The 25231-nt window shown below is 28.4% G+C and overlaps 1 protein-coding gene across 1 annotated transcript; it reads right to left on the minus strand.

Moving 5' to 3' along the window:
* Positions 1-999: 999 nt before the first annotated feature.
* On the minus strand, positions 1000-21577 carry LOC114123278 (uncharacterized). Its single transcript, XM_050207000.1, has 19 exons — positions 21422-21577; positions 21236-21346; positions 19997-20132; positions 19688-19916; positions 19435-19610; positions 19259-19355; positions 16210-16360; positions 16027-16130; positions 15634-15963; positions 15391-15546; positions 15083-15329; positions 14817-14997; positions 9370-9660; positions 6730-6981; positions 6336-6615; positions 4874-5277; positions 4288-4457; positions 3024-3387; positions 1000-1371 (listed from the first exon to the last, which is right to left on the minus strand). Exons 3-19 carry the CDS (start codon positions 20125-20127, stop codon positions 1110-1112), a joined length of 3825 nt encoding a protein of 1274 aa, XP_050062957.1. The 5' UTR covers positions 20128-20132; positions 21236-21346; positions 21422-21577; the 3' UTR covers positions 1000-1109.
* Positions 21578-25231: the final 3654 nt, after the last annotated feature.

Below are 25231 nucleotides of genomic sequence, written 5' to 3' on the forward strand. Positions count from 1 at the left end.
TTTTATAATTATATTTCCAATACATATATATTGTAAAAAAAAAAATTAGTTGGTTAATAAATTATTAAAATTGCTGTCAATGATAAGAAGCGCAATAAGTATACCTATAGCACTGAAAAGTGCACACCATATACCTAACATTGCAGGTGCTAGGTAGCAACCACTATAGTATATATGATAATAAAATTTAGGAATTTTGGTATTAAATTGTTAAGCCCAATTTTATTATTCATTTACAAAATTCTTAAAATACATAAAATTATGAATAAAAATTGTTTGTTTTCGATTCTTTAATTCTATATCTATTTATTATATAATTAATCTTTCATAAATTTCTTAAGTATTAAAAAACCAAATTTTTATTTTACCTGGTTTGCAGCCTATTCATTCAACAAAAAAAAAAAAAACACCGAAAGTAATAAGTTCCGAAGTCTATATTAGTATAGTAATGATCTTAATGATATAATTAAAAAATTGGGATGTATAATGAGTTACAGACATTTAGGTATATTATACATAATACATTATTAAATACATACATAAAGGTATGTATAAAATTTTATGATGATTTTTATGGCTTAATATAGATTCTTATATTGTAAAACGAAGATCCATTATTGGTTATCACTTATTTAGTTATCTGTGAATAATAATTTATAGACTTTTAAATTATTAGTGTTATTATAGTAAGCTTATTAATTCTAGTTTTTATGTTTAGTTGCTATTATCAAATCATCATAATTTCAAAATCACATTAATTATATTTTTTAATATTTTTTTAAAATTTAAACTGTGGTCGATTATTATAAAACAAAATACCTGTACTCAAACTTTCATAATAATATAAAGCAAGTAGCAATAGGATTATAAAATATAATAATCATTGCGTTCAGTGGAATAATTGACACTTATATAAAATATGTACATAAAATATATTAAATATTTATCACAGGAAAAGTTCACATTTTCATTATTTAGTTCATCTTTAAATAAACCAAATTATCGTTTAAAATATATTTAATACCACGCGAACCTGCGTGATAACATCATAAACATTTTAGATAATAGTAGTTATCATGGTACTTTTATGCTTCCTAGGTAGTTATCTATCAGTCAATTATTATCACGGCATCGTTGTCGTCGACATCAATTTGGTTATTATTCACTTGAATGGCTACTGTATTGACGAATTCGTTGTCAACGCGTTCTGTGTCATCGTTATTGTTTGGCCGGCTGTTCCTGACGATGATTTTCCGGCTTTCTTCCAGTCTATCCCGGTCCAGAGGCATGTAATATTCGACGTTTGGTAAATCTTTCATAACGCACGCCGACAACGCGGACCTGTACACTTGCATGTTTTTCGCTTCGAACCTTCATTATATTAGACAAGAAATATAAAACATAAATAACAATTTCAATATTGATATACTATGAGGCGATTCGTTTAAACAGCAAAACCTTGTATAGTAAAATTTAATTATAGATGCGAGTAGCTCGAGAAAAACTTATGTCCGCTTACTTTTAGTATTACAAGTGGTATGAACACATTTTAAATTGTATCTTATTAAATATACCTACGAGGGAAACCTAACTATTAAAAAACGACATAATATTATCTATTATTTAAAAATTTTAAGATTTAAATGTATTGGTAAGGAATATAAAGTCTATTAAATCATGTCATAATGGTTGATGCGTATAGGTATATAGGAAATGAATTTTAACTAATTACGACGACGACAAGTTGAAAAATAGACTCAACCGAAACTCCTACCATAGAGAAACTGTACCTATAAGACAGTGGCAAAACCCGTGTTTAATTTTGAGAGAGGAAAAAGTACAAAACAATTTACGACATTTACACATATATTATAGCAGAGTGGCGAGTTTCACCCATCCTAGACCGCAGTCAAGTTTTCATTTTGAATATTGTAAATTGTAGTGATTTTTTATTCCGTATAATATTAAATAATAATTTTTAAACAACAAACGAATTTGGTAATAATTATTATTTATTAGCACACGCGAAACGTCAAACTGTCGAAAATGTTCAATAAGCAATAGCACATTACACGTTGGACTGCGCAGGTAGATACTAATAAAAGTTGTCATTTGCCATGCGTCGAGTTGTGTATTGTTACGAAATAATTACTTTTGTCGTATCTACTGAACATATACTAAGTAAGTCTACTATCTAGTCAGTCTAGTTAATAGCCACCTGAATTATGATAAAAAAACGGAATTACTATTGTGCTATTGTTAGACTAGCGAAAAACTATCAGAATAATTGTAATTACTAATTGTGCATTGTTTACGATAAACGTCCGTATGGAAATTGAATCCTATAATTCTGGAAATATAAATATTTACTGTATCCACTACTGTCTATTAATTGTCTATACTGTTGAAAATATCCTTTTGCCCCCTCCTTGTATCCGTATGAGTATAAGATCGAATTTCATTACTTATCATACCAGATGCGAGTACTTATGCTTAATAGGCATTCAGTTTAATTTTATTTGACGTGTTAAACTAAACCCAACCCACCGTATTAAATTATTATATGTATACTATTATATTATACTTATCTATTGTCGTTAGCTTTTGTATATGATCTAATATATATATTTGTACTGAATATACATATACCTTATACCTATTAACATTTTATGTATGTACTTGTATGAGAGGGCTCGAAAGCGTTTTTGAATATTAACAATAGTTTTATGGTTCGATTTCCAAAAACGATTTTCGGACGCTTACAATATCGCTATCACTATAAGGAGTAAATAATATTGCGTGTGCGTCTTACGCGAGTGAACTCGACGCGAACGCGATCAAATGGTTTGATACTTTCGTCCTGAACTGGTCGATCGCGAGTCGCAGGACAATGTCGTCGCATCGCTTCCCGCCACGAATTGGATCGCTCGAACTTTCGGGCTCGAAACGCGTTCGCGTCGGGTTCGCTCTAAAAATTCATAAAATCTCCCCCACGGCCCCCTTTACCGCCGTCTCGTTCTCACCACTCGTCCATGCGATCGTTGTAACACTCCACCTGAGCTATGGTGGTTACTCCGTTAAAACCGCCGGCCACGAATATCATGTCGTCCAGCACCTCGACCGCGAAATTGCTCCGGGGGTTGCACATGTCCACCACCGGTGACCAGTGGTTGGTGGTCGGGTCGAACTTCTCACTGCTGTTCATCCTCACCAGCCCGTTGAAGCCACCGATAACGTACAGACAGTTATGGTACGTTATGCAGGACACGCCGCTGCGCCTGGTCTGCATGGGCGGTATTAGCGTCCACTCGTTGGTGTCCACGTTGTAAGTCTCTGCGGTGTTCATGCACTCTTGTCCGTTGAACCCGCCGGTAATGTATATTCTGCCTGCGCAATAGTGTTGTATAACAAAAATTGTGACGTTTCGTTGTCCTTATAATATTGTTAGGTATAGGTATAGGCAATAGGTATTAAATTATTATTAGCGCCCGGGACTTGCTGCACTTGAAAAGTACTAAAATATATGCGTGCGCTTAACAGTACAGAGTACCTAAAGATATGCACTTATGTTTTTTTTCTGCTCACGATTTTCAAATACAAATATTTTATTAAAAGGTATTTCTATAGTTTTTGTTTTACACTAAACATTTATATTAATAAGAACGGCAAATTTTGTAGGTCGACTAGGCATTTGAAAAACACGATACGATAACATTTTAAACGTATCGTATTAATCATCAATTAATATATGCTTTAAAAAATGGTAAATGTGCAAAAACATTCACTTAATATGCAACTTTTAATATATTAGTATAGCTGTATAGGTACAATTTTTATAATCGTAACGCTAAGAGATTTGTATACTAACTAAACAAAAAGTCAAAAGGTATTGTTTAGATATTATCATCGGATAAAAGTGACTTTGGTTGAATGGATTTAAATTTTGAAAAATTGATTTTGATTTGACAAGTTAACTATATAATTATAATTATCTACTGTTGTAAACTATTATATTATAGTTATATTTAATTTTTTTTCCATTGAAATGTCGATGAATTAAATATAGATATTTTTATAATTTAATATCGTTTTGTTATGAAAAAATAACAGTTTTTAAATATTAAAAATCATTTTCATTAAACTATGTTAAATTTTTTTCGTATTTTATATTGTTTTGAGTGATTTTAATATAATTGTGATCACACTAGTGTAACAGTTACAGAGGCTAGAGTCTTAGAAAATTAAAATTATTATAACATTTGTAATGACTAATGACATTACACTTACCATTCATCACGGCTGCACAGGCGTCACTTCTCTGAGAAGTCATAGGTGCTATCATTGTCCACTGGTTTCTTTCGAAATCGTATTTTTCCGCAGAGCTTAGCCGATGGTGACCGTCGAATCCACCCATTGCATAAATAATACCGTTTAATAACACAACACTGACATAACATCTGCCAATAATATTATAAACATTTATAATATCGTATTTCTTTATGAACATGTATTTTTTCTATAAATAGGTATGAATAGCTCCGATTTAAAGAAAAAAATCATTTAAAATATTTTGAGATCCTCAAATAAGTGAAAATGAAAATGATGCATCATAAAAATGTAAATTTTTCTTTACATTTATATTATATACAATTTGGTTCAACCATTGGAGACCTCGGAACATTCGCAGTTATCGTCACAACCACTGAAGTACTAATTATTTATATTTTAAGCAATTTCAACTAGGTATACGATTTTATTGTGTAATCGCGAGTTGAATTTTTAGTTTTCCAAACGTACTCGTTTGCAGGTATATGCACAAGAAATTTCTGATAATATGCACTTATAGTCTATTCATACAGTAACGTTACCGCACCTCTTACAGTTCATCGGAGCTACTTCCTCCCAAACTTTAGTGACCGCGTTGAACTTCCTACAAGAGTTGAAATATTCCAACCCGTCGAACCCTCCGATTATGTAGATGTAATGTCCCATGACGATAGTGCCGTGGTACGCTCGCGGCCCGTGCGTGTCCTCTTCGAATATCCTTGTCCACCGGTCGGATTTTGTGTCGTACGTTTCAATAACCGCGGTCGGGCTGCCACCGCTCCAGCCGCCGATGGCGAAAAGCACTTCGAACGGGTACCTGGGACGCGCGAGCGACGGTGCTATGGTTTCGGCCAAGCTCGGTGTCAGCTGTAGGTTGTGCATGAATTTCAATGTCTCCATTACGTAAGGTTTACAATCTTTTCGGTTGTCTATGTAATGGTGATCCTTGACCTACAATAACATAAATATAAATAATTCGCACGTGATAATTAATACACCGTCAGTACCTATTATTAGTCAAAATGAAAACTACTTCGGAAAAAAAAATATATATTTTTAAAAAAAAAAAAAAACGTTTTTGATCAATATGACTTTATATGTCGGGAACAAAGAATAGTAGAATAGTAGGCGCAAATTGAATTTTAAATTTGGAGCGAAGGACTGCAAATCTTTTCAAACAAGACCGCGAAGGTCATGGCTTACACTATCATATTATTTCAATTGTAATTTTTTAAACGATGAATACCATATAGGTAGTTTTAGTCGCTGTCACTATAAATAATACTTATACCTAACCTTCTTCGTTTAGTTATATGTTTGAAATGGAATGTCTTATAATAGCTACTAATATAATTTCAGAATCTCAGGTATAATTTATATATTTATTTGTTTTGTAAATAATCAACATTGTAATATAATCGTGCACATTATGTACGAACATTATTTATAAAAATTATTAGTAATAACAACGCAGCTATGAACTCGAATGACTATAAAAGTTTTGTAGCGTTATAAATGCCAAAAAAGAGATAGATATAAATCAAATAAAAATAAATCATAAAATATATGAGTAGAAAATTTAAATTTTAAAAAATTATTAAAAACGAAAAAAATAATCGAAAAACAGTTAGCTAAAAATAATACATTTTTCTACAATAATAAAAGAACTATCTATAATATTTATGTAAATGTTAAAAAAAAAAATATTATTATTATTATTTCATTAACAAATTAAAAGCATATATACATTGCAGGATTTAGCATATTTTTTTCCCGAGCCAAAGTATAGTATTAGAATCCTCTCATAATTCAGCCTTCTTTTATATTATGACACTGTTATTTGGTAATTTGACGTCGCTCGACTAAAACTTTTGGCTTTCCTAGATCTAGCCCTGCATATAGATATATTACTGTACATTAATTTTATTATTTTTTTTTTTGAGCTAAAGTATTATAGTCGATAAAGCGGGGACTAAGACTTTCAGGTGTTGCCATATTATTATCATTACGTTTTCGATGAAATATTTTGTGTCCATGAGACCAAAACGTATTTTGGGCAGCAGAAACAATAAATCGTTTTTCCGTCTTTCGGGATCCCTGTCCACCCATTTCAGTACCACGTCCCAAACAAACTCTTCCCGTTTCACATTCAATTGGTTATTTTCGATTATTAGTTTGAATTCTTCGTGCCGAAGTTTCATTAACTCATTGCCTTGTTCGGCAATCGTCATAAATTCTTTGATGATGTATTTGTACGCTGCACTTGTCAACGCTCCAAAGTAATAATAACTGCCAGATGAAATATTATTTTTATTATTATTACACGACGTGTGATTGAAATTAATTAAAATGGTAATGCGATTCCGTGGGATCGTAGCTATTTTTTAGTAGGTATGTACATACTCGGCAAATTGCAATATAGTAACACAGTTATCAGGTCCCAAACATTCGACGACAAATTCGTGACAGAGTTGCACCAAGCCGTCTATGCATAAATAATCCGCTGTCCGCATAATATCCATTACGTTATCATAGTTAATATCGATTTGTCTCATGTAAATGTACTGCAAAATAAATTCCATCGTAGTACTTTCTATCGATTTTAGATTTATTTTCGTGTAATCTCCTTCATGCAACGTGGTGGTGAAGAGTATTCTAAAAACATATCTAGTACAATACAAGCTTAAAATATCACGCTTAATGGTGGTTATATTGCCTTCAAAATAAGTAATTGTCGTACATAATAATTGTTCTATTTGTTAATTAATATTCTACGGTATTTAAATATTAATTATAAAACAATAGTTTATGATACAAAAAACTATAATATATAATGTTAAGTTCAAATATTTTAAACTGTATAAAACAATTAATGCTTGAAAAATAATATAAACAGTATGCGTATACATTATAGTACATTAATATCTAATAAACTTCTAAAACTTACACAATCACTACGTTTAAGTTTTCAGGTAATGGAAATTATCGTATATAAGTTACAGACAGTGCCGGATTTACCATTAGGCTAACTAGGCTATAGCCTAGGGCGGCAATTTTTTTCTCCTGTTTCGTCTCTATAAACAGATAAAAAATTATTTTACTTTTTTATTAGCGCTTTCTTGGCCACGTCGACCATTGGGTCATATATGAAGCTCGTATTGGTTTTAAAAAAATGATTGTATGATTTTGAGGCGGCATTTTCCTAATAGCGTAGCCCTGGCTGAAGAGGTAAATCCGGCACTGGTTACAGACAGTTACAACTTACAACTTATACAAACACGGGGACGTCTACATATTGTTGGGTAAGCGCAAGCCGTCTCTACCAAGTACAATGTGTATTTATTTGATTATATAATATTATTTATATTTTATACTCATTTTTTTTTCAATTTATAGAAGAGGGCGCGAGACTTTTGAAAATCTCCAAAGGGGGCATAGCCCGAATAGAAGAATTTGATTCATTTTCCCAAAATGAACTACTTCATTATTTCAATATACGTATTTTTTTTTTTCAAATAACTATATATATATACAAATTATAATTTACATAATATATTATTGGCTAATACAGGTAAGAATATTATGGATTGTGCATAATATATTAAAAACATAATTAACCGAAAAAAATGAATAGTTTTTTTGAACAAATAATATTTATTGAAAATTATAATTTATAATGACTTAATTTTAAATTATAAATTATCTATATATAACAATACATTATTAAGTTCAAACTAATTAAAGAGGTAATAAGGTCGGCATATAATATAATAAACTATATATCAATTATTGTAATCAAACGGTAAGTACCTACCTATAATTTAGGTTTATTTGAATAAATTATTTTCTGTGTAGGTTTAAACACAATTAATTAACTTTTTTTCTATTGGATAGGTTTTAAATACGTAAATTAAAATTATTTGTATGATAATAAATTTAAAGTGTGTTTAAAATGATAAAAAAAACCTTAAAATGACGCCACACTTGTATGTGTTTCTTAGACTTATACAAAGTATGTCTAACATACTCTAAAATTAGGAAATGTAGCAAACTTTGTGTTTAGAAGTTCCAATATAATTGTGTAGATACTAGATAATAGATATACTAACATTTAATAATAGAGTGAATTGATCTATTATCAAACTTAAAGGTAAGAATAGTATCTGTGTTTTTACAATATTTAAATGTTTAAGAAAGCGATGAGTATATAAAATATTACAATTAAACGTTTTTATAACTCGCATATAATAATATTATATATTATTAGGTATTTATAAAAACATTAATTATAAGTAAATTCATTTTAAAAACCAAAACGGAGATAATATATGTATAGGGCTGTAGTTTCCTCTTAAGTTTTTATTATGAATACACAATATAATAATGGATTTATTCTATTAAAACTTCTATAATATGATTACATAATTACCTATAGAATATTATAATAAAACGCCGCCAATTATAAGAATTACACTGTTTTTCATTTTACATTTCAGCCAATTCAGGATTACTGACTAGTACATAATATTATTTTATTATGTAATGTAAAAGTTAAAGTGTAATGTAATAGTACCTATTAAAAATGCACCGAGTAGGTTGTAGGCTGTGGCATTGTGAGGTGGGTCTATAGGAAGAGCAAATTTTGGGTGAGTGGGTATTAAAATTTATCATCAACGCGCATACTAGAATTAACGAAGTGGTATAATATAAATAAAATAATAATAAGCGCAACAAGATAATTTTATTATCAAGTACGTTGTTAAATGTGAATACGTTTATAATCAATATATTATTATTATTATCGATGTGTCTAAATCAAAAATTATAATAATATTATGTTCTATATTCGTTGTACAAACTTTAAGGCATACGGTGTTTTTTTATTTAATATAATATGTACGCATCTTTCTCACATAATTCTTTTTTTTTTTGTATGTTTGATAAAATAATATTGGGTGGGTTTGTGGGTGGATAGACTTAAATCTTTGCTCCTTGTGTTAAAATAACTCACCTCGCCACTGGTTGTAAGTACCAAATACTGACCTAAAATAATCGCTGGAGCCACTCAACACTGATCGATGTATTGGAAATGTGTCACCGTTATCAAGTATCAATGACGCGTCGCAGAGTTTTACGTTCAGACGGAGTTCGTTGAAACCATTTAGAGTATGCATAGAAACTTGTCGGGTCAGTCGCCGTCTGTACGAATCTTCTCCGTCGGATTTCTTGATTAAGTCTACCGTGTGAATAGTTTGATATTCGTTAAAACAAGTGCAGTTGTTATAAATTGTACGTTTTAACTTACTGTCCATGCTATTAAAGTTAAAATTATAAAAAAGTTAAAACTATTTACTCGATGTATCTATCGATGATAATATATATCTACAATTTAAAAATCAAAATAATATGTCTTGATATATATCTTTGTGAGAAATCGATATTTAAAAATTATAATTTTTTGTTTTGTTTTTTTTTTTCAAACATGAACTTACAAACACTTTAGTTAATATAGAAACGAATTCATAATTATAATATAGATACACAAAAAATATCTAATATCTATCTGCTGAATAAACCGAATATATGATAATATGTAAACATTATAGTCTCAATCTACATGGGTACCGTACTACCGTCTTACCGTTAAATATATAATGGACCGCCGAAAATTTAAATCGGATATGAAATGATTTCTGCAAATACCCGGCTGACGGCTGGTTATAATGTATGTATATATACACAATCTGAGCGCACGGCAGTGCGCTAGGCCAAGTTACAGCAATGCCAGTGTATCTTTACACGAACCAATTCGTCCTTTTTTTCTAACCCATATATCTCTGTTTCCTCTTAAGATAAACTTTTGAAATTTAAAACACAGATTAACCTCTAGTAGCTTAGGACGCTGTAAGAAAATGAGCCCTTAATATTGTGCCATTTCAAAATGGCAGGATTTCAAAATTTGCAATATTGTTACTGACTCACTGACTCACTGACTGATCATCAAAATTATAAGACACTTCCCGTATAGCTAGAAACGTGAAATTTGGCACACAGGTAGATTTTACAGTGTAAATAAAGGGAAAAATCTAAAAATTAAATTTTTTTCAAAATTAATGCCTCTCCAGAGTGTATTTCTTAACACGTTCAATGCTGCGGCCTATTCGCCGTACGTAACCGCGTCGCCGCAACAAATTTCCGCCCGGTTGACTATTCTAGTATATTATGTTATTTGTCATATATTCCTGTTACACCCTGTATATCATTTTAGAACCTACACATATATTTTCTTATACTTTATAACTAATAATATTATTTAATATATTATACTATTTTATTGTAGTTTAATTTTATATTGACGATAAACTGCTGCAGAGATACATATAAAATATCATTGAAAAAATTATATAAATATGTTTGCTTATAACTTATAAATAATATTTTAATTAAAATCTACTAGATTGTGTATTTCTAAACGTATGAAGTGGCGCGCTTAACACGCATAAACGTTTACTTTCAAACAGCGTTATTACAATATGGTAATAACTAATAAGCAATTGTTTGTAGTTGATTTATATATATATATATATTTATAAAACATAATCATGTTTTCGTTCATTTATTTTATTCAAATACAAAATATAACATAATTCTACAAATACAGAATATTTTAATAATATTCGTCGGTTTGCGAACGATAACCTTACAAGAGAAAATCTACAACTAATAAAAAAAAAAATTTTAAAAAATTAAAAAAATAAAACAGTAAAAAAATAAATAAATAATAACAACACGTCGTCCACGACGCTGAAGCCCGCAAAAATAAATGATATCCCCAACAAAAACATAACAGTGAAAAAAGGCCAAGTTCCAAGTTCCAGACTCCCTCCCAAAAAAGTCGGTCTATCAAAGTAGTGAAATCTACATTATGGCCAAGTCTGCTATTTTTTAATTCATAATCTCAATGCACTTCTACATTAAGGAGCAACACTTCTCTTTTTTTTTTGTATTGTTTAACACTTGGTCAGTTTCTGAATGAGGAATAAAACATCATTATCGAATGTGCTCGCTTATGACTTACGAGGATGATGGGGAGAAGAAGACTTGGAAAAAAGTAAAAGGTTTAGATTTCTTCTCAAAAAAGACAGCGAATCATAGTAAGTAGTGGTATCTACATTGCGGCCATGTCTAGTTTATTCCTTATTCAGAAACTGACCAAGTGTTAAACAATACAAAAAAAAAAGAGAAGTGTTGCTCCTTAATGTAGAAGTGCATTGAGATTATGAATTAAAAAATAGCAGACTTGGCCATAATGTAGATTTCACTACTTTGATAGGCCGACTTTTTTGGGAGGGAGTCTGGAACTTGGCCTTTTTTCACTGTTATGTTTTTGTTGGGGATTATTATTACTGCCAATGTTTTGAAACCATATATAGGTAATATAATATTATTATAACGGTTAGGTACATCGAACTCAGAATAGGTAAACTTATTGAGATAACATATTAAGCAACAATAGGTATCTGTTATGGCTTGTCACAGTGGTTAAATAATTAATCAGTACTGTTTATATTTGATAAAATATTTTATCTCATTAGGTCAAGAGTTTTTATTTTTTGTTTTCGGTTCCGATCAAATATTTTTCCGTGTTTTGTTCCAATATTCTTTATGGATATTAGAAATGATTAATTATTTTTTTCTCATATACGATTTTATGAAAATAATAAAATAAATTTTCACAAAAGTACAAAACACAATAATATGGTTAAAAAGTCGGCAAGTGGGTACCGCTCTGCTGTACATTAGGGGGTGGGGTGGACCTCGGACTAGGGTAGGTTTAATTTGAATGCAATGATAGGTATCATTGTATACGAAAAACGATTCTGAACGGAGATGATTTGTTAGTCTAGATTATTTAATGTTAGATATAAATACAAACAATTTTATGAATTTTGAACTACAAAATAATTTGCAAATATTCATGATTTTGACGAATTTTTGTCAACATTTGAACTTCAAATGCTAATAAAAAAAATTGTGCCTGTGTATTCTTATAATTTTTTAATCACTATAAACATAACATATGAGGAACTTTGTATACAATTTTCAAGTATTTTGATTGGGCCAAAAAAATTTTATCGACACTTCCAAAAAAAATTTTCAGAAAAATTGAAAATTTCAGTTGTCTATAAATAGCTTAAAAAAACTCAAAAGATTTTGAAAATTTGACTGTATATAGATAACACTAATATAAACATTTTGTGAAAATTTCAAATATTTACAGTGATTAGTTTTTGAATTACAACCATATAAAAAAATCGATTCGGTCGAAAACTGGTTTTGCGTAAAAATTCCCGTTTTTCCGTCATTTTTTTTTTTGTTTTTCTCGATTTTTTTGAAAACTGTTGGAAAATGTTTACTGTTTACATCTATTATGCACCAAAGATATTCACTTTTCCATCGGAAACCATCCCTGAAGTTTGAAATTGAAGCATTATTTCGACTAGTTATGCTGTACACAGACACAAAAACAAAAAACATACATCATTGTAAAATCAATACATTCATCACTCCGTTCAGAATCTAAAATAATGAATTGAAGTTAAAAAATATTGAACTAATAAATGTAGTTATAAGTCAAAAAACTAGTCTGAGCAAGAAAATGAACGATTTGAATATCGTTTTACAAAAATATTGTTGCATTTATTCACCAAGACTCAAATAGGTATAGATACTTTTAAACCCTAAAAAGAAGGTAGGTATACAAATGACAACCTAAAAATATTTCTTCTGCAATTACATTGAGAAGTATATTACCTAGAGCATTATATAAATACTTACAAAAAGAAAAACATTTTCCTTTAGTTGGTTTGTATTTTTATCTACGTGTATAAATGGTAACATTAGTATTACTTTTCTTTATCAACACTTCGAAGATAAGCAGTTCAATTTCCAAAAGAACCCGGCATTTTTTCAGGTGTAATAATGTTAATGAAAACGAAAGGTATCTATTTTAAAAATATATTATTATTTATTGTGTTTTAAATAAATATATTATGTGAATTAAAATTTGAAAAAAAAATCTGAGGAGAAACACTAAGCTTATAGTTGTATCTTTCGATGAAACATATGTGTCAAGAAGAATTTATTTTGACAAATGTATGAACAAATGGTTGGACCATATTATATTTGTGTCCAGACTGTTGTTTGAGGTCTAAAAATATAAAATTAATTATGTATTAGACACTTCAAGCAAAATTTTTTTAGGGTTTGTTGTTTCTTGGAAACAACGTGTTTATTATAACTATGATACACCAATGGGCAATGACGATGCAAATCCTAACAAATATAATTTGCAATTTATATGAAATTATATACAATGTAGCATAGGCGTCCCCAGACATTTTTTTAGAGGTAGGAAGGCAAAATTTTTTTTTATCTGAATATATAGGTAGACCTATTTGTAGAAACTTATTTTTCATTAGGAATTTTACCAATTGCTGTGGAAAAAACATTATTTCAGCCTCCAGAGGGGAGAGCAAGTGCCCCGTCTTGCCCTCCCCCTTGGGGACGCCCATGCAATGTAGTGGCTATAGATAATAACATGGGCCCATAAAATGTTGAATTATGGCTAATTTATATATTTCAATGAACAAAACTTACTTTAAACATGCTGTAACAAAACAAAATATTTGCTTTTGCGGATGCACCTCATTTATTTTAACTATCTAGGAATCATTTTCTGGACTAGAAATTATTTAAATGATTTCAAATAATTTATAAATTAGTTTATTTTATGATACAAATACTACAATTTTTACAGAGGATTCGTTTTACCTAATGGTTAATATATTGGTAAAATAATTTTACACAAATTTTTAAATGTAATAACTAATACCAGATTAAAAATGGACAAATAGGTACGCATCAACCTAGAAAACGCGTTCCCGACCGTCAATGGGATTGTAATAGTAGGTAAGTATACTATCATAATAATTGATTATAGATTAATATGTATAACAGAACAAAGGAGCTTATCTCGCGGTAACTGTCACTACCGATTTAATAATAAAATATTTAAACTTTATATTTAACTTTAAAAATCTTACAATAGTCAATAGGTATGTTATCTGACCTTAAAAATCAAATACTGTATCTAATAATATGTACATATTAGGCCCTTTTTATAAAGGGAATTGAAATATTTTATTTTTTAAATAACGTCTTTTCAATCATATAATGTTAATAATATATTGTAACTTGAATATTTAATTGAAGTTGTAAATATTATTGGTTTACTATAGCCTATAGGTATACTTATTCTTCATCAGGCAACTATTTACTTAAATCAGTGTTAAAAATGAATATTAATATTTAAGGGAAAACGCCATAGTCATTAATTATACATTTTTTTTTTTTTTAAGAAAGTATTATCATAAACAATATAAACAATAATATAGTTAAAAATATACTTACAAAGAGATTGTGTATACTAATTAATTCTTAAATGTAATGGTCTATCAACGACCACCGCTTCATAAATTGGATCACTTATTGATACTATTTCCATTGACCAGGAATTGATTTTAGGATTATAAATTTCAACTTCAGTAGTAGTTCGAAACAATCGAGTTCCTCCAATAACATACAATAAACCACCCAATGTCACTACTCCTGTAACAAAATATATGATATAATTCAATTCAATTCAAATACACTTTTGGAGAGTTTCCTAAAAAAAACGAATGATTATAGTTACTAGGGTTCTCTCGGCCTAAATGCATATCAGCAATCGATGTCCAAACTCCATAACTGGGGTTATAAGCTTCAACACTTTTAAGAACTCCTGATTCATTATATCCACCAACAGCATACATTATGCCGTCCAAAACTCCTACACCAACACAAGTCCGCCTTATTGACATTTCTGCAATTGGGGCCCAACTGTCTTGAATGGGATCATAACAATCAACAGATTTCAAACTCCTACCATTATAACCTCCTACCTACATTAATTAGATAAAAATATAAAATGGACGACATAATTAATATATTAAAATTATTTACTGCATATAAGAGGTTATTGAGCACTCCAACACCACAATTACTTCTCATATTAGACATACTTGATACCATTTTCCATTTTTGAGTATCGAGGCTAAAAACTTCTACAGGCATTTCATAACGTTTGAGGGAAGGAGAATACACTGCATGGCCGCTAATCTAGCATTTAATACAATATAAAATATAGTATACTCGTAGATAGTACCCATAACATATTATAAGTAGTATAATATAGGTACAACATACAGCATATATACAATCATTTAATACACCAACTGCATATGATTGTCGACCAACTGCATATGATTGTCGACCAACTGCATATGATTGTCGACCAACTGACAAATATGGCTTGTGAACAGAACAGTGCAATTGTAAGGATGTATCTAACATTACAACAGAATTCAGCCGTCCTCTATTCACAACAAACACAAATCGATCTTTTACAACGCACAGATTAGATGACTGACAGAAGTTAGTATTTTCTGATGCAATCTGCACTTGGTTGGTTGCTGGGTCGTACCAGTTTAAAATAAACTTGTCATTTGAAATACACGAATTTAACACTAAAACAATCTAATAGAATTACATGCGATTAAAAACATTGTGAAGATAAATCAAGAAAAAAAAGATACAAACTTTTGGGAACTGTCTAGGTTTATTCCGAATCGTTTCAGGAATAGAGGAAGGATTTACAGACTTAATTAGATTAAAATGTAATGCTTCAATTACATAATCTTTACCTAGAAATATAATAATAATAAATTATTAAATTATTTACATTGAGTAATAATAAACTTATATGTATGAAAAAAAACATACATTTAGGATCATTTTTTAGAAGATCAACTACATTTTCTAATAAATACTCTTTTGAAATTAATGGCAAACGCACATGTTCCATTAGATTGGGTAATAAATGTTTTCTCTCATTCAATTTATGTTTTACCCATTTAAGAACACATTCGTATACCTAAATAAATAAATTTAATTAATATACAAGGAAAGAGATTATTGAAAATCAGCATCAATAGTCCTTGTAATATTTTCAGTATTTCAGTGGCGTATTTAAGGGGTGATATATGGGTGTTAGATCACCTCCCAACAGCCGTATGTATTATGTTATTGTTGTTGTTTTAGTATTAGTATTATTTATTTTATGTGGCATGTGCTTTATAATAAAAAAGTTTTATACAACTAACACATACTTATATAATAATTTAAATCAATATATGATTTTTGTTAATGTACTATGGGTGGTTCCTCCCTCACTCTCCATGACACTATTAAACATTAAAACACCCCCCCCCCCCGTAAAATGAATCCTAGATACACCACTGAATGTATTAACATATTTATTTTAGATTCTAAATAAAGCGATGAATGCATTAATTTTATAATTATGTAATTATGTGTGTGTGTGCGTGTGTGTGGAATTGCGGACAATTTCCTCGCATTATATTTTCGATGCAAACATTTATCCCCATTTATTTTTTAAGTTTAAAATTTAATAATATTTAAATACTGTTCATATAAAGTATAATAGTACTAGCATAACTATTGTATTATTAACTACAGTAACATTGAAATCTTAAATTGTATCTAAAACTTAATCAATTATTGTGTTGTCAAAAACTTTCTTAATTACCTATTTGATTTAGAGTTTAGACTATTAAGATAAGATTCATACAGTGAAGGTTTCAATAAAAAATTTAAAAGTTCAATAAGATCTCAGCATCCAAATATTTGGATTTTTATTGAAGCACTCCAAAACTCCAAAATTAAATTCAATAGCAATTAATAAATTATCAAAAATCAAAACTGGTACGGTTTAAAAAAATAATAAATAATTATGAACGAAGATTAAAAATATGTGTTTAGATATAACAAATAAATCGGAAATTAAATGTTTTTTACAAAACATATTATTTTTATGCTGACATTTTTAGCTATTTTGACATATTTTAGATTCCTAACGAAGTGATGAATGTACCTATTAGTTTTACAATGATATGTGTTTTTTTTTTTTTTGTACAGCATAACTTATTGAAATGGATTGAAATTTTCAAAAAAATCGAGAAAAACAAAAAAAAATTAACGGAAAAACGGGACTTTTTTACGCAAAACTAGTTTTCGACCAGGTTAGCTATAGAGAAAACTCATAACAGTAAAAATTTTATGAGCGTTTGAATTTTAAATGTTTAAGAAATGGCGTAACGATAACGATTTATCTTCAAACGAAATTAAATAATTGTTATATAATTCAAAAAACATAAGTCGTGGATATTTGAAATTTCACCAATTATTTAGATTGGCATTTTCTTTACATGTTTTAATTTTCAAAATATTTCACTTATTTTAATGCTATTTATAGGCACAAGGCATTTGAAATATTCGTTTTTGTTTAGTTTTTTTTTTTATAAATGTCAATAACAATTTTTGGCAGAATCAAAATACTTGAAAACTTAATACAAAGTTCCTTATAAGTTGGTTTTATAGTGATTCAATAATAATAAGAATATACATAGGCACATTTTTTTTATTAGCATTTGAAGTTCAAATATTAATAAAAATTCATGAAATCATGAATATTTTGTAGGTATTATAATTCATAAAAAATTTAGTATAAGAAGCTAAGAGATCAATATTTAATACAATATTTTTCATAAGTTTGGCTTACAATAATTATAAAAGAACTTACATTTTGGTTTATTTAGGCCAATTAAAACATAAGACACCTTTTCACCAACCACTGGAAATTATTTCCTAAACTGATAAATCATCTTCAATCAGAATCGTTTTTGTTTACAATGATACCTCTTATTGAATTCAAATTTAATACATAAATTATAGTAACCTAACCTACTAGATCGACTTTTTTTGTTTTTGAACCTGTAGATTAGACTAAATTTTTTTATACAATTTTTATTACATTTATAGTTATTAAAAAAAAAAAACAATTTATAGCCATTTGTATTAGTTATTAATTATATTTTAGGTAAATATATATAATTTCATTTATAATTATAATTTATTATATTTATGAAAAAAATTAAAATTCTTAAAAAATAGAGAGAAAATATCCGCATCGAAATATATTTTTGGAGGATACCAGGAAAAATGTTCTACTACGCCCAAAAACAGTCGTGAGGGGAATTGTCCAGTTACCGAGTGTAATTACAAATTGAATATTCTTAATACATTATGGAGATAAAAAGTAAGAAATTTCCAGCATTTTTCAAAAATGTTTAGAATAACCAAAAAATGTGACGGAAACCTATTTTTACGCAAAATCTATTCTCGACTAAATACATTTTTTTTATATCGTAATTTTTATATGTAATTTCACTGTAAATACTATAAATTTTCACAAAATGTTTATATTAGCGTTAGGTATCTATATACAGTTAAAATATTCTGATTTTTTAAAGCTATTTATAGACAACTGAAATTGTTGATTTTTCTAAGTATTTTAATTAAAAATAATATAATGTCGATAATTAAATTTCTAATCCCCAAAAAAATTTGAAAATGTAATATACAAGATTATTTCTTATAAGTTGTTCTTATTGCAGTTAAAAAAAAAAAAAAATCGTGAGCTAAAATTGTTTATATAAACATTTAAGTTTTTACGAAATTGTCAAAATTGTGAGAATTTCAAGTAATTTTGTAGTTAAAAATTCATTAAAAAGTTGTTATCATTTTAAATTTAAGATTTAAATTAAGCATTTAGTTTCCCATAAGTTAGGTTATACTCTAAACCACCACTATTTAAGATTATATTTTACTAAGTGTAGGACTATTGGTATATTGCTATTTATCCACAGTATTAAAATACAACATTAATCATTATCAATTAAAGTTTTCATACTTTTTCTTCAAATGGAACAGCAATATCATTGCACGAGATTAACTTAATCACTTCTTCGGACGATAAATATAAAAACTCATCATATTTAACCATTTCTCTGAAAAATAATAATTATATTATATACTTTATTATATACCTAACTTACCGAGGAAACCAGTAAATTATAGTTATCATACAAAAAATGTTTTTTAATAAATGCTTCACATTTTGATAAAAGTTCTACACAGTTGTGTAAGTCAGCAAATACTTTAATACCAAGACAATTTGAAGGATCCAGTTGTTCTTGTAAAAACTTAACACATACTTGTTTTACATAGTCTAGCTGTAAAAGATCTGCAGCTGCTAACACAAGCTTGAGCAATAAACAATTAATTTAACTCAATTAGATTGACGTTAGTACATAACAAATCAAATATTATATATTTATACCTGTGCATTTTCTTGAGTAATCATGATTTCTCCTGTATAAATATAGTCAATCAACAGTTGTAAAATGGTGGAGTCAAACTTTTTTATATTAACAAGATCTTTGTTGCTTTCACCAAAATTAGAAAACATAGCATTGAAATATGGAGTAGCCGATGCCAATATATTTTTATGTCCATATATTACAGTACCGTCATCTGTTTGTAATTTAATATCACAAAATCTGTCATTTCTAAAGTTAAAAATGTGTTAGATATAAGAAATTATTTATCAAGCAGTTATAAAAACACTTATTTTTTTTTATAGTCATACTTATTGCGGGAAGATTGAAGTACTTCAAACATTTTGTCTTTGTGAAAATTGTTTTTAAAACTTTCAGATTCATATTTATAGGATTTCAGAGCAGGTTTTTGTACAGAATCCATCTCCTCTTTCACAGACATAGTACCTTTTAAGCCGAGTTAAAGATAGTTGATAATTTATGTACATTTATTATGTGAATGTTAAATTTAAGTTCATAAATACTATGGATCCATATAAAATAGTTCCAATAAATTTATAAGTGATAAAACAATAACTAAGTTACTATACATTTAAATAGTTGTTGTAATTATTAATTAGCCTAACTCCCCTCTTCCTAATTTCAGGAAAATTATTAAATATATGTTTTATTATCGAACCGCAACATCTAAATTAATACTACAGATTTCATATGAAACGCATTATCGTTAACCCGATATCAGTTTTATTGCAAAAGTAACGATGAACGAATATTGAGGGAAATGCTGATGCGATAATGTCAGAACGATAATACTATAATATCTGAATTGCTAATGACTTATGTACAATTTTTTTTTAAATATTTTTTCTGATTGCGAAAAAGCTAAAGTGCTTTATCGAGATTACACGCCAGCCGTCTCACCAGAACATTACTATCCATAACGATATTATTTTTATCAATGCTGGATCATTTAATTCTTCAATTTTTAGAAAAAAGGCTTTCTAAACATTATCGAGTAATGTTCACTCTACAATCATTAATTTCTAAGTACATAACTCAAAATACTATATATTTAAACAGGTTAGCACTACCTCGAAAATGACATTTTAAGAATACTGACGTTTACAATGAGAAATAAATTGTTCCATAATTTAAATTTTGTAAACTTCTTATTAGGTAATAGACAATAGTCAAGTTTATATAGTTTGGTTTAAGTATGACAATGTGTAATCTAACCTCCCCCCCCAAAAAATATCTTTTTATGTACACACCAGGTAGATAATAATTGGTTATAGATATAATAATTTTTAACTTTTAATAAATACTTATTATTCATCCTCCAAGTTTTAAAACTATCTTTAAGTTGGTTTATTATTAGTGCGGGGATTCGAAATCGTAATATTGAAAATTTATGAGTAAAATTTATAAAAGTGCAATGCACCAAATTATGGTATAGCAGTATAGCACTATAGCGTATACTGCAGGTAAATTATATAATGCTAGTACGTAAATAAAATATAATTTAATTTAATATAAATATGTTTTCTTACCTATTATTGAAGTGTACTGTAACAATCACTAGTACTGATGATGGTATAAAAACAAACTTGTTTATAATTATTATATTATTATATTTTAGTGTAATTCAAAAATAGATTAACCTAAAATGCCAAGAATTAAAATTTATTCATTCGATATAATTCTTTGTATAATTAAAATTAAAATTATATACCTACATTGAACACAGAACGGTCAACGACTATAATTTTTCAAAATCCTGACAATGTCTATTGAAGAGAAATTGATGATACTATAATACTTGCACCTTATAAATTTTAAATTATAATACCTGTTTCGTGTGTATTGTCGTGGCTAGGCTAATGTTTGAGTAGTCGGTATCATTATTTATTTAGTCGAAACTCAAGAGTGCACTCTACAGATTACAGTAGCACTAGTATATGACTGTACAATCACGTGATAATTAGGTATATACCATACAAAAATATATTATTGTTGTATTACACAATTTGTATTTTGCATTTAATCAATTCTATAAGCTAACAATAGAAAAAGTATTAAACTAACTTAGTGCATAGGCACATAGGTCTATATAATGGTAATGGTTATAGGTAACTTAATAAGTGAAATTTTTTAGAGATAGTAAAGTGCGCCTTGCCGCCTTACCAAATATATCAGCTGTGGCAGCAGTCACTTTGAATTTTTGAGTTTCATTTGTTGTAATATTTCTAATAAAAGCGCCCGCACCTACAAAAACATTATTTATGTGCCTACTATACAGTTTGCCTGAATATGAGTACCAATATATCGATAATTAGACAATAAAAACTGTAATATAACCATGTTGCATGGTTTAATTTGTATTAATTGCGTATTATTACGTTTTAAAATATTTTAATACCTAGGTACTTGTAAAATATTATAATTTATTAAAACTCAATACTGCGCAATCAAATTAATGTATTTATTTTCCACGATGTGCAGTTCATATTTTAGTTATTTAAAAGAAAATATATTCTTTTATATGAGACAATATTGACTTGGTATGAACATATTATTATATAAGTATCTCTAAATAACCATCATATTAGTGGCATACATGGTTAGGAGTGGTGCATACTAATACTTGAATATACATTCATAATTAACATTTAAATTTTATACTTGTACCAGTTCACAGTTGTATGTATATATAAATTTGCTTTTGCTTAAACATTATCGATCGTATTTTAATTTTAATTGTTCGTTAGTATGATTAGTGAAAATAAGGGAACTAAGTTGTTGATTATTATTTTTAACCAAACATACTTTAAAGTTGATAGTCCTAAGCCTATAGGTACCTACAGGTTATACAATAGAAAAAAAGAAGACAATCAAATGGAGGTGGAGGAGGACCGTCCACTGATTGTTTTTGAATAAAAAAAAAAAAAAGACAAATGTGTTAAAAATTGTAACTTGCAATGTATACCGAAAAAGTACTCAAATAATACATACCATACATACCATACATTGTGCTATTTCAATATTATTGCATTGAAATATGTAAGCATAGTAAAGTTGCCTATAATCACATCGTTTGGAGATGGAAATTCATTTGTCAAAATATATTTTATTCCGACAAAACAATTTCAATGAAAAAAAAAAAAAAAAAAATAAAACACACGTGCAGGCTACGTTTATTATTCAATTCACAACCAGAAACCACTATAACTAATTAAAATTAAAAAAGTAAACATACCTTGACGAAACGAAAGGTAACTCGTTTCATTGGGCTTCAAATGCAAACAGTTCCGTTGATAAATTAAACTAATCACTTGGTTATTTGATAATTGATTACACCATATTAACAAAATACAATAAAAACAACTAGATATAAGTTTAGAGCGCGGATTTCTATGCAATTGCATATTTTTTTCCTATTAATATTTTTGGATTTTTGTCAGTTATCTCCACGAATCATCATAATTTGAAGCTAATGGTGAATTTTTTTTTTGTATATTTCTGCATATTTAAAGGTTATTGCATATTTTTACATATTTTGACAAAATTCAAAATTTATTGCATATTGAAGCAAAAATTTAATTCGGAAAAAATCGATTCGGTCGAAAACTGGTTTTGCGTGAAAATTCCCGTTTTTCCGTCATTTTAGATTCTAAACGGAGTGATGAATGTATTGATTTTACAATGATTTAGGTTTATTTTGTTTTTTTTTTTTGTGTCTGTGTACAGCATAACTAGTCGAAATAATACTTCAATTTCAATTTTGGGTGTGGTTTTCGATGGAAAAGTGAATACCCTTGGTGCATTATACAGGTAAAAAGTAAACATTTTCCATTAGTTTTCAAAAAAATCGAGAAAAACAAAAAAAAATTACGGAAAAACGGGAATTTTTACCCAAAACCAGTTTTTGACCGAATCGATTTTTTTATATGGTTGTAATTCAAAAACTAATCACTGTAAATACTTGAAATTTTCACCAAATGTTTATGTTAATGTTATCTTTATACAGTTAAATTTTCAAAATTTTTTAACTTTTTTTGAGTTATTTATAGACCACTGAAATTTTCGATTTTTATGCGAATTTTTTTTTGAAGTGTTGGTTAAAAAATTTTGGATGACCAAAAAACTTGAAAATTTAATACAAGGTTCCTTATGAGTTGTTCTTAATGTAGCTAAAAAAAATTAAAAATCGTTACTCACAATTTTTTTTATAAACGTTTATAGTTCAAATTTTTACGAAATCTGTCGAAAACGCGAAAATTTGCAAGTAATTTTGAAGTTAAAAAATCATAAAATTGTTTGTGTTAATAACTAACAATTAAAAATACAACACTAAGTTTTCCATCAGTTTTCCTTCAAGTATCTATAGAGAAAACTCAAAGCATCATTATAAGAAAAATTTTAAGTGCGTTTGAATTTTAAATTTTTACGAAATCGCGTAACGATAACGATTTAGCCTCAAACGATTTTAAATATTTGTTATTATTCAAAAAGTATAAGTCGTAGATACTTGAAAATTTTACCAGTTATTTAGATTGGCATTTTCCTTACATGATTTAATTTTCAAAATATTTTGACTTTTTTGAGCTATTTATAGACAACTGAAATTTTCAATTTTTCTGATAATTTTTTTTTGAAGTGTCGATAAAATTTTTTTGGCCCGATCAAAATACTTGAAAATTTTATACAAAGTTCCTCGTATGTTATTCTTATAGTGATTAAAAAATTATAAGAATACATAGGCACAATTTTTTTTTTATTAGCATTTGAAGTTCAAATTTTGACGAAAATTCGTCAAAATTATGAATATTTGCAAATTATTTTGTAGGATTAATTCATAAAAATGTTTGTATAGGTAGCTAAGAGTTGAAAATTTAATGCAAGATTTTTCATAAGTTTAACTTACAATAATTATAAAAGAACTTAAATTTTGATGTATTCAGGCCATTAAAACATAAACCACCTTTTTCACCAACCACTGGAAATTATATCCTAGGCTGACAAATCATCTTCGTTCAGAATCGTTTTTCGTATACAATGATACCTCTCATTGCATTTAAATTTAACCTACCCTAGTCCGAGGTCAACTCCACCCCCTAATGTACAGCAGAACGGCACCCACTTGCCCACTTTTTTTTTTGTTTTTCTCGATTTTTTTGAAAACCGTTGGAAAATGTTTACTTTTTACCTCTATAATGCACCAAGGATATTCACTTTTCCATCGGAAACCACCCTCGAAGTTTGAAATTGAAGCATTATTTCGACTAGTTATGCTGTACACAGACACAAAAAAAAAAAACAAAAAAAACATACATCATTGTAAAATCAATACATTCATCACTCCGTTCAGAATCTAAAAAAAGATCAATATTTAGAATTATGAATCATTACACATACAATATAATAAATGGTTGCTTGCACTGTTGACTGTTGAATAAAAACGTATAATATAAAATATGGACTTACAGTTTACACCCATCACATATATTACAAAAAATACTAAAGCGTACAGTGGACAGTAGCCAAGT

The sequence above is a fragment of the Aphis gossypii genome, chromosome X, assembly GCF_020184175.1.
Source record: "Aphis gossypii isolate Hap1 chromosome X, ASM2018417v2, whole genome shotgun sequence".
Classification (NCBI taxonomy): domain Eukaryota; kingdom Metazoa; phylum Arthropoda; class Insecta; order Hemiptera; family Aphididae; genus Aphis; species Aphis gossypii.

Bases quoted from the DNA above. Each gene is read 5' to 3' on its own strand.
- LOC114123278 (XM_050207000.1), bottom strand. From the start codon at position 20,127: ATGTCTGTGAAAGAGGAGATGGATTCTGTACAAAAACCTGCTCTGAAA. The intron at 15,330-15,390 runs GTAAATAATTTT...TAATTAATGTAG, and splicing joins TCAATAACCTCTTATATGCA to GTAGGAGGTTATAATGGTAG. The intron at 3,388-4,287 runs GTAAGTGTAATG...ACTATTGCGCAG, and splicing joins CTGTGCAGCCGTGATGAATG to GCAGAATATACATTACCGGC.